General features: G+C 34.3%; 2 protein-coding genes across 4 annotated transcripts in view; one reads left to right on the top strand and one right to left on the bottom strand.

The window, feature by feature from the left end:
- Positions 1–1,045, top strand: part of LOC136971653 (papilin-like) — a 136,364-nt gene extending 135,319 nt beyond the window's left edge. Inside the window, exon 15 of the mRNA XM_067266122.1 lies at positions 1,039–1,045. Within this exon, the coding sequence (XP_067122223.1) occupies positions 1,039–1,045 (7 nt within the window). The remainder of the gene's footprint in view (positions 1–1,038) is intronic.
- Positions 1,046–8,571: 7,526 nt separating this feature from the next.
- flfl (serine/threonine-protein phosphatase 4 regulatory subunit 3 flfl) overlaps positions 8,572–12,023 on the bottom strand; it is a 136,460-nt gene continuing 133,008 nt past the window's right edge. For all 3 annotated transcript variants that reach the window (XM_067265975.1, XM_067265969.1, XM_067265980.1), the window contains one exon: positions 8,572–10,014. In XM_067265975.1, the coding sequence (XP_067122076.1) occupies positions 9,916–10,014 (99 nt within the window). In that variant the 3' untranslated portion in view covers positions 8,572–9,915. The remainder of the gene's footprint in view (positions 10,015–12,023) is intronic.

The following is a 12,023-nucleotide window of genomic DNA, read 5'->3' as shown; positions in this document are numbered from 1 at the left end:
AGAAGCGTCACTCTTATAAATGTTCCTGTAAATCCCGATATATAAATTAAGAAAATTAAACAAAATTAAATTTACAGCCTTTAATTAAGCCGAGATTTATCAAGTATTTGTTTATAATTCACACCCAGTGGATCAATACAATACCTACACGGTTACGTAATGTTGTTAGTAATTAAATTAATTTATTTAGCTTTAGAAAGCGTTATGGTAACCGTTCAAACAGTGTCGATATTAGGTGAAGGTCAATGTTAACTGTCCAGTTGTCTGTCCGAACTAATCGATAACGAGTTAGAGAATGAAAGAGCATAGATTTTTGAAAAATGAACACGCGCATCCGAAAACTGAAATTCAGAATTTCGAACTGTCGATCGAATTCTCGCAAAAATTGCTTAATAATTTATAAAAGGAAAGATGAATAATGAATTAATATCTCAATAACCACCCAATTTTCTATAATGGGACAGCCTCGAAGAACGTATTTTTATCTTTGTAAACATAATGCAGCTTCTTCATTAGACTAGATTCCAGATTGACCCATTTATCTGCATTACGAATTTCTATTCTGTTGCAAACATGCGATTCCAGAATTACTATTGATTTTTTCTTTTTTTAAAACAGAATAAAAATTTACAAGAAATAAATAAAAAAATTAGTAATACCGATTTAATACTTCGACGTGTATTCGGAACTTCCTAATTTAACTAACGGGAAGAAGGAAGCGAAGTTATTTTAATTATAATTCGGAGTTTTTCATTCACGAAGCTTTCAAAAATTTCAGGTAAATCCGGAAGAAGTGAAGAAGCGTCAAGAATATTTGAGAAAGCAACGAGATCGTTTGATGTCCATGAAGAAGGAAGAACGAAAGAAGCAATTGGTTAAGTACACTCAAGAAACGGGCCGAAATCGCCCGAAATCTTCCAGAGCAGCGCAGAGAGCCGTTAGCGAGATGAAAGAAAACGTAAATGTGGATCCTAACACTTTGGCATTTCGCAAATCTCTAGCGGATCGCCTGAAATCGGAAGTGGTAGTCAATCAAACACTTTGATCCGGGAAACACCAGAATTAAGTCAGAGTTTGCACCCACAAAACTAAATCTTGGTTAACCATGCCTTAGATAGGGAAAGAACATCACTCCCTTCGAAACTTTCATAGCACTAAACATAATATTAAACTATAAATACGCTTATATAATTAATAAAACATATATTTCTATACATAGTTTCAGAATTCGTTATCGATAAACTGTAACGTTTTAATTATGTAGACTTATTCTATGGAAATTTTATTCATTTTTACATAGGAAATATTTGTGTAGTAATTTATTAATTTCACTAATATTTAAATACGTAAACTATTATTAATTACATTAAAAAATAAGTTTAAAATTTTTGCTTTATGTCCTATTTTATCTTGGACTAAAAATGGACGTCATAAATTTATAAAGTAGAAACTCGATTTAACGTATTCCTCGATAAACGTTAAATCGAATTTCTGCTGTATTATAATATTTTAGTTAATATTTTTAAAAACATTATAAACTTATAACCATTAGTATTTAAATACGCATATTATCGCTTTACTTTCGGTCGCCGATACTCCATATTTAGTCCAGTTGTCACTGTCGTATTCGTTAAATATTGTGATGTATTATTTTATAATTACATATAAAACGTACAGTACGTCCGTTCAAACGATACCGCCAGATTTTTTTGGGCTATAATTAATTACAGAGCTGTCAAGTAATTTGGACTAAAGATGGGCGGTTAAGTCGCCGTGTTGTATTACCAAATTTAATAATTAAAACCAAATTAGTATATTTAGAATATTTTGAAAGAAAAGATGGATTCTGAGTAGCAATCGAACTCTCGACCTCTGTTAAATTAATATTTAAATATATAAATCTAATAATATTTAAATATTTTAAAAATATTTAATTATTAATTAATATAAAAATAATAAATTAAAGCAATAATTTGAATATCGGTGGCGCTAGGATCCTTATAATTTCCAAAAGCACATCGGAAATAAAGTGAAAACGGTACGTATTTGTTTAATGTTTATTTATTTATGACAATTAATACATAAATAATGAGTGAAACGGAGACAACAAGAAAACTTTCAAAATTATAACTTAAACCAATATTGAAATTAGCTTCACGTTTGAAATACACGAAAATTGTTGAAGAACGTAACACGCGAAATTTAATTTCTATCAAATATATTTGTTCTGCGTGACAAAATCACTTCAGTAGACCAAGAACTGTACAATGAAGCCCAATACAAAAAAAATGTTTCTAAAAGATAATTCAAGAACAAATTCATCTTTGTATAATACGTTTTATTTCGTTTGTTACCAGAAAAACAATCAGCTGAAAACTACACGAAATAAAATAACTTGAAAAACCCGCAGTCGACAGCATTCGAACTGTCCAAATATATTTTCTGGTGTTTTTCAGACCAGGTTCTGCTACAAATTCGCTTGCAAAACAACTGTACTTCGTCAACCTGGACAGTGTACGTACAGTACGGTTCGAATCAATACTGACTTTTCGTTAATTCCGCACCTGCCGAAATATTCATCTGAATCGAGAATCGCCTTTTCACACTTCTTATTTCGGTTGTCAACTACACCAATATGAAGTTTCGATCGTGAAATATCGGGTAATTTCGCGTGGCAATTAAACACGTGGGGATCGGAGAGAGAAACGAGTTCTTACCGATCTTCTTATTATTCTGTTCCGCAGGTCGGCCGAACACGTTAGTATCCGGTGACTTAATCCAGTGTTGAATTTACTAAAGCCAGTTACAATTAAAAATGGCTGCCGATATTTACGTAATAAAATACATAGAAGAAACTAAAATGTTTTCACTTTCCTTTGTGTCCAATCACCAGAAAAGTCTTCCACTGCAGAGCGACTTTTTATTACAGGCTACGCCTCTGCCGAAATATGCAAAACAGTTCAAGAAGTTCACCGGTGACGAGCTAACAATGAACAATACAATTCAATTTAGTTTCGTCTACGTATTTTATTAAAGCGAGTTACATTATCGCCTATAACTTTTCTGTAAATCCAACGCTTTTACCTTCTGATCCGAAAAAATTACCAGCGTAACCTGACCTTTGCACTCAGTCTTTGCATTTGTCTCTTATAAGAAAACATTTGACAAAATAGACTACAGCTCTCGAATCATCCTGTTTCACCAAAGTTCAGTATCTATAATTTAAGAGACAATGTGTTGGACAAACTTTCTTCATTCGACGTGGGTAAATGTGGGCACGCGAATGACATTTCGACATATTTTCAACGATATAATGTATGACGTATATTCAAGTAATATGTTATACATTATATCAGGGACGACCAAATCTTGTCATAAGACCCATATAGTACCTATTAGAAATATGCAAGAGCCACATCCTTTATTGAAGCATAACTTATATATGTATAGTTAAAATTCTATAGTTATTTCTGTTCTACAGAAATATTGTTACTTTACCTAACATTACCGATGTTATAATAGAGCATTGCATTCGTAAAGACACTTCTTTGGCTAAATTGGGCGAAGACCGAAATACGGTAATCTATGTAAAAAAGCATCGCCCGGTCGGGGGACGAAACTAATTTGAATTACAATTTTCTAGTTTCCAACTTCTTGTAATAGTTACTTACTGCACGTCTTTCTGGACTTTTAAATTTACATAAGAGTCGGCTACTTTTGGGCGATCCAGTGTGGAATATATCGCAGGGTAAAGTTATATTTACGTCTGGATTAGACCTGTCTATAATTGGCATAAATGTGGTCGGGTGGTAAATATCATAATTAATAGAGTGAACAAACGCATACGTCATCTTGAATAGGTCATATTGCTTGGTACCTCTTAACAATAAGATGTATTAAAAAATTCCGAACACAGTCGGGCTCTCCGAGCCTTTTTATAGGATACAAGGGTAGCGATTTTAAGGCATTCTGGTGGCCTTACCTTGCCGCAATCGAAGTACAATTTGTAATCAGTTACACTGTCTGAGACATAGCAGAATGCCAAGTTTTGCGGTAATCAGACAATTTTCACCACGTCTGCAACTTTTTGCTTACGTAATAAGTACCAAGCTGGCATTGCTGTTTCATTGATAGAAGAGTTTAACAAACGACCCATCCCCACCATCAGGCAAAGTGAGCGCCGTGACTTTACACCTGTCGAAGAATTACGAAGAACGTTTTCTGACTTAGCTTATACCCGAATTTCGCTAGAAAACGTACATAATATGTAACTTAAGGGGGCAGTAACGCCAAATTTCGCCTAGCGGGCAAATTTTGAGATAAATTTTCCGCTAAAATCGAAACTGTATACTTAGGACAGCTTGTATACCAAATTTTGTTGAGATTAGTAGCGATAGTCGGAGCCCGACGTATCTGGGACAGACCACTCCCGAAAAATTCCTGAGGATTTTTGATTGCTCGGATTCGATCCCGGGTCAACCAGAGGGATAAGCCCACGCCTTGCCATTCCGACCGTCCACGAGTATATAATGAATGGGTACAGATAAATATTTTTCCTAATCGTTTAGTCTGTACCTAAAGGTAGGCTAATTACAGTAGAAACATAAAACGATTTTATACACTTGAAAAAGAAAAACAATCTTTCTCGAGAGCGCATTTTAAATTCAAGAAGTGCACACACCAGAGAGTAATACTGCTATACACTTTGTTCAGTAACATGTTGAATACGAGTCCAATTGGAGTTTGTATAGCAGAATTGAATTGTGCTCGTGCAATCAGGCCAATCAGACATGCCCTACACACCCATTTCTGGTGATAATGATATAAGTCGAAAACATTTGCAGCTCAGATGATGAATTAATGATGCATGGCCGTGAAAAATTCCGTGCTGCGACGAGATTCGTTTTAATTTGCACGAGGTGTGAACACACGACTGTGGTATTTGGTCTGACGAAAATCCACACCGCCAACAAATTCCGTTGCATTCACCAAAAGAAACGGTGTGTTATATAATGCAGTGATTTATAATACAATAAATTATGTATGTATATTATCTTGTATGTATATATGAAAATATACATACAAGATATATATACAGTGCAGTATGTATTATTGTTAATCATTTATAAGGCATAACTATTAAAATTATCAAAATATAAACTAAATTATAAAATCGCATTGATGCGATTAAGAATTGGGCGGTTGTATTGGTGTATAAACGTTTTCCGGGATTCCTAATTTTCCATTAATTCCAGTAACACGTGAACTCTGTCGAGTTTTCTTTAATCTTATAAAGTGTAGACGACGAGATTTTAAAAATGTACAGTACATGTTCAAACGATATTACGGAGAAATATCTTAACAAACGAGATGCGTACGATCGATCCTCGTATTGAATAGATGGGACGACGTTGAGAAAATAGTACACGTCTTGTGTTCGGAGAAAGATTTAATCCACGGAGCCATTTTGTAAAATCCACAGAGAACTCGGTACAGAAAAATATAGAATTAGCAGGATTGAAGTTTTAGAGAATTTATAACAGTTAAATTTATCTACAAAGGTTTTGAGATGAAGTTATCTTTAAGCGTCAAATCTACTTTTAAATCAAAATTTCGTCTTTGTAGATTGTATAGTAAACAAGGAGCGGAATCCTACAGTGCAGTCCATAAGTCACTTCAGGATTTTGGATTGGACTGGATTAGTTGTTTACGGCAACGTGACACGAGGGCCATGGCTCCCGGAAAAACTGGTTCCTAATTAGGTATTCAAAGGTGAAGAAAACCCGGAAAACTCCACGTAACCAAGTGCCAGCTACCAGTGTTCGGTGGTTTTATCCATAAGGCCACTGCTGGGCTTGGGTTTCTGGGGTCCGAAAAAAGTTGGCAAGGGCTCTTACACGACTTTCCCGACACTCAAACGGGTTAATGGGACCGAGGAGGAAGTCGGATAATTTTCAGTTATACATCGATATAAAATTTAAATAGTAATAAAAGCTCCAACGGTATAATTTTCTTGAATAATGAGTAATGTCAAAAAAGAATATTTAAATTTAAAAAAATATACGTGGCGTCACTGTTACGAGTTTTTATTAAATTATTATCATCATCTTTAAAAATGTTTATGCGTGCCAAAGTTCTAGACTTCGAATAACTATGTTTAAATAAATAAAATGAATATACTGTAATTAGAGTAAATGTAAAGCTGATTGAAAGAAAAGGATGATCGAGTGATAAACCGAAATCGCATGATAGGTTACTTATCAGAGGTTCGTCAGCGCTGGCATAAATTGTATAGAATTGACAAATCAATGTACCAATTTCACTGATTATTTTTCAATGATATTTTAAAACATATATGGAGAATGCTGTTAATGAATTAATGATAGAAAATAACAGTTTAAATCAATAAATTAAAAAAATCTCTCTACAATATCATAATTTCGTGAATACAAATGTAACGATAGCACGCAATGTCGATAGTTATAAAATTTGAAATTAACAGTACAGTAAAACTTGTCTATGGCGACCACCCACGGTTCCTGTGCTGTAATACCGTATTTTGCGCACATTTTAGCCATTTCTACTAAGTAAAACTCGAGGTGAGCAAAAATAAGCGAATTTTTTCAACGATACAGCTATATTGGTATTGTATTTTATTCTTATCCGATAACTCGATTTACAGGAGTCACCGTGATTTTATAAGACATTTAATACAAATATTTTAAAGATTAATACAATGCTCGCATTTTCTCGATTATAATGCACACTTTCTTTTCTGCCGACTTAATTAATTCAACTCGGTTCTTTTCGTTCGCTCCTCAGTTACGTGTATTACGTCATCGATATACAAGCGCGTCGTATCTCTCCATCACTTTGGTTTTCGTTAATCTTATTATAACTTTAAAAATACTGTATTTTTAAATATTTTCTTAAGTACAATAAGAAAAATTATTAATTAATAATAAAACGATTTTATTTTTTCTCATAATACTATTTCGTTACATTCCGCCATTGTCATCGGACAATGGCGGAATGGAAAAAGGAAGGTCGCCTGTAAAACTGATTTTTGCGTTAATGCGCTTATTGTTATTTGAATATTTTGCGTGCGAAAATTACTTGGATATTATTTTTCTAAAAATATCGTGGAAATAAGGTAGGATGATACAGAAACTATTTATCGCACGTGTACTGTATATGAGCGTAAAAAAAATTAATTAAATTTTATCAAACGATGAGTGCTGCCGATTAATCGTATCGTGTACGGTATTTTATACCCCTAAGGAAAATACGGTAAATAAATTTCTTTTCCCACAGTTCAACTTCGCAGCTAAACTGTGATGAACCATTTTCACTTTCTCTGATAACTTTAAAACGATTTTCTAACGACAGCGCTTTGCATTTTTTTCGTTTTTCGGACAATTTCGAACAAACCGAAATGAATTTCCTTTGTTGCTAGACTAATTCATTAACGCCTGCACCCAATTTCAAGGGTGGGAGAAGTGCCCGAGGTGGGTTCGAACAATAGTTTAGACCAGATATATTCGCGGAAGTGGGCGCTTATTACAGTTGTATGTTGTTTCGGACCAAAAATCGATGCCCGCGGTCGCGTTACACGGGTGGTCGTTCAATACGGGTAACTTATACGAAGACTCCGTGTATAAACTATTCCGTGCCAGAAATTTTTGCCCGTCGAATGCGGGTGGTCGCCTAAGCAGTTTTCACTGTATATTGATGTTAAATGTTTTAACTGAAAGCGCAAAATATAAAAATTTACGCAATATACAACTACTTTCGTTAACGTGTTCTATCGAAAGTGAACGTAGCCTATATTATGTAAATATTTATATTGTTAGGCATTTGCCAATCATGATGGAGTCTGCATTCGTACTTTTCTGGATTAATCTAGAATGGAACGGATAATTTTACCCGCATCCAGTACAATTTCTGTAATTATATTTCGTGTTTGTGCAGATGGCAATTAAATATATGAGAAACTATGTAAGCCACAAGTTAAGTTTTTATTTTAAGAAATTGTTGTTTCAAAATAAAACAGAATCATATCCAGTTCAGAAACTATGTTCATCCTATTCCGAAAGTTATACCAGCTTTATCCATTTTAGTGTAATATCAATTATTATAAGGGAGATTGTCTAATAAAAACCCAAAGGAAAAAAATTTCATTTTATAGAGAAATTTTATAATTTCAATTGCTGAAAGAATCCAAATAAAATAGATATAATAAAATTCAGATACACATGAATACAGAATCTATAAATAAGTCATACAAAAAGAAAAGAAAAAAAGCAATTTGAACAAATCAAAGTAACTTTCTTATGTACAAAACAAATTATTTCAATAAAACATTTTTAAACCAAACGAAAACAATATTTACAAGAACGCTAAAAATTGTCACGTATAATTTTGTAATGAACCGGTTATTAAATAGTACCACCACGCCAGATGTCCGGACGTCGATATTTCGTCATCGTTACGAACAACACAATAAAAAGAAAGTAAATAACGACGGAAAAGATATATATATATATATATATTTCGCAAAAATTAAGTCAATTTGAATGTATTCAAATAACTTGATTTTTTTATTCAGATAAAAAGAACACTGGATATATTCTACATACACAAATACCCCTACTTCTGAATGTGACAACACTCTAAGAGCAATGCAACTACATGAGTTTAAATCCTTTGCCAAATTTCTGTGACATGAATAACTTTACAAAATGACACTGTCATTATATTTGGGCAAATTCACATGATGTTTTTTCCTATTTAGAGTCAATATTACTTTTTTTCATTTCCGAGAAAAGTGCAGCAATGAGATAGTCTCGAAAGGCAAAGGCGTGGAGGAGGAATCCACGATAAAAAAAGAACAAAAAACAAAAAAAGTGTCCTCGCGGGCCGAAAATCGTCTCTAGTCACAAATCACCTCGTTACGAATCTCTCAGCTCCTGTACATGTCGATTCCTCGAGCCCAGGTGTACGCATTGGTCGATTAACAACGGAACAGCAATTTCGCCCAGATTCCCAAGTCGTGATCAACCGATAAGATATGGCAGATGGACAGAGGTATAAAAATATTAATCCCATTTTTTATTTTACTCTTAAACTTTTGAGGACTGGATTGGTTAACCTTGTACTCTTATCTCTGCAGTAGCTTGAGATTGTGTAAAAAGGCAATAGAATCAGAGCAATGGTATTTATGGGCAAAATCATCTTTCTTTCTTTTTACTCGACTCGATGTGAGAACTGCATTTGTAGACGAGTGTTGCACTCTCGTGTCGGGGTTTATTTATTTACTTTTTTAATATAAAAACTGCAACGTTATGACAAATGACAGATCTAACGTACGAACCAGCCGATAACAGAATATCGTGAAGGAAGATGGATGGACTGCACGTTTTTACGACTTCCCGATCCAAAGAAATCCGTTAAAATTTTTCGCTTTCGACTGTGACGAGTAACTCATTCACTTTAAAATGGCACAACCAATATCTTCTAGTAAAAGTATATCTGTGCATCGGTAATACTGTCGACTGTACCATAAATTAAAGATCAACTTAAGATGTTATGTGCAAATGAATTGGATATTTTTTTTTCAACAGTCCAATGAAAAAGATGTACATTTTGTTTCCTTTTATACAACAAAATCCTGGCACCTGAGTTTTGTTAGGGTCGTGGAACAGCTCTTGGAGCATACTAAACAACAGCTTTTATCCATCTTCAGTTACAATGCCCAGAAGTAGCCAATTAATCCGTGGAGGCACAAACTGGCAGTTGGGAAAAAACTGCATGTCTTCGCTTGGAATACATACAAACCGAGACGTTGACTCGTGTCTCGGCGGAGAACAATTATTTAAACAATTTTTCCGATCGCGTAATCCCAAATGTCGTATGCTATGAGCTGAGTCTCGGTCGCTTAGACGCCGGCAGGCTGGATGAGTCGTCGTCGTCCTCTTCGTCCGAATCTTCGTCGGGATAATCGACCAAACCGCCCTGTAATTAAATACATTATTGTAATCTCACATAAAATACTAATCATTTTAAACACAATAGAAGAAACACCTAAAAAATAAGAGCCTCTTCGTATCCTGACCTTTGGTTTAGAACATTTGAAGGAAACTCACAGTAATACTGGAAGAATATTTTTGAGAAAGATCCGACCTTATAACGGTGCATAGCAATTGTTAGTTTGAGAAAGATCCGACCGATTTCGATTTGAAAATTTTAGGTAAATTTTACTTTATAATGTGAAATTAAGTGTTGTAGATAGAACCCCGCCAAATCTCCTAACGTTCATTTTTGTGTGTATTCCACTCTGTCCCCAAGCTTTGTCTTAAGCCCTGGTCACACTACGCGATTTCCAGCCGCACAGGCGACTGCAACAGCTACGGCTGTTCCCGTTAACTAGCAAACTCCCTTCGAAAACCGGCGCGACTGCAACCTCAACTAGAAACAAAAAGTTTATTCTACTCGCGCCGATTGCAAACGCGCATCCAATCAGCAAACGCCTTTGTGCCACGTCATACGGTGACAACGTCGAAAATAGTTCGTCCTCATGGCGGATAGTTAGAGGATTTATACTTTTACAGAATGGAGAGTGATCGAGCTTATTCAGGTTTACGAATGCCTGTGGGATCTTAATTGTTCGTTTTATCGAACATTTTATCTTTTTGTGTATTCTCGCCAGCTCTATCAAAATAATTGCCTCTTTTTCTTCTATTCATTCCAGAAAAGGAACTACTTGCCATTTTAATAAGAAAAGTGGCTAAAATTCCGTAAATAATATGAAGTGGAACGTAAAATGTCTGTAAACTCACGAAAGTAGTCAAAAACAAGCTACTGTAATTTTATTGGTTTATTATAGGGTCACGTGCTTTAGAGTTGGAGTTGCAACACTAGCAAAAATGTGTGACCACGAGAAGACGCGCGCCACTCGCAGTCACGGTCGCCTGCGCGGTTGGAAATCGCATGGTGTGACCAGGGCTTTACTCGTTCTTTGCTCCTTCGCTTTGTTTACCGTTGCTCTACGACAGGGTAATTCTCGATTAACCGTCCAATATCTATCTGGAGAGATTAAATTGTTTTACCTATGGAATAAATTTGGAGTGTTTCTTCTTCTTCTATTATACAGAACTTTTAATAATAAATAAAAATATGTTTAGCATTTTTCGAAATTCATTATAAACAGTTTACAATGAATTTTTAAAACTTCACTAAATCTTCACTATTAAATAATCACATATTTAATTTTAAAATAAGAAAGGAAACCTAACCATATCGTAGCTTGGCTTCTTTTTCCTATAAAAAATTAAGTTTCTTCTCTCTTTTTCAAAAGTACAATGCAAAAAATGGGTAATTCGATTACAAAATATTTTCATTAAATGAGAAAAAGTATTACTAGAAGTCTTTGTTGGACTAATACTTTTAAGAATCAAATGTTTCCAAAATTCAAGTTCTTGAGAACACTCAATGAATGCAATAAAATGAAAACAATGAAAATAAGATAATAAAGGGCTACCAATTTGCCTTGTACGGTGCAGATACCAAGTTCCAAGTATTCCAAACAAGTCGATTAACATACCCGTAGCTAGGAGTTTGAAGAAAATGATTAATTGGAGTATTAAAATTCCCAGAGAAGCCAGATTGCAGAATAACTTTATGTCTGTATTACTGCAATGCAAATTAGAATTTCCTGTGGGAGAGTTAAATGCTAGATTTTGATACTCAAATTGTTATCTTTGCTATCGCCTGAGTCCGCACAAATTGCATTCGCAAAGTATTTGAATATCTAGCATGAGTCGATGGAAATGACCAGAACTTTTCACAATCAAATAGTTCTCAATTCTTTTGTCCAAATACACCCATCATCAACTGGAACTGTTTTGGATTAATGTGAATTAAGCTTAGTAATAATTTTTTTTTATGTATGCAAAAAGTGAATATTACTATAAAAAGTGAATCTGACAGTGAAATATTTATTTGGTTTAGTTTAGAGATAAAAC

Source organism: Centruroides vittatus, unplaced genomic scaffold (genome assembly GCF_030686945.1).
Source record: "Centruroides vittatus isolate TY-2023 unplaced genomic scaffold, ASM3068694v2 contig_1051, whole genome shotgun sequence".
Lineage (NCBI taxonomy): Eukaryota > Metazoa > Arthropoda > Arachnida > Scorpiones > Buthidae > Centruroides > Centruroides vittatus.
Note: the sequence above shows the minus strand (reverse complement) of the source record. Positions and strands in the feature narration are given on the sequence as shown.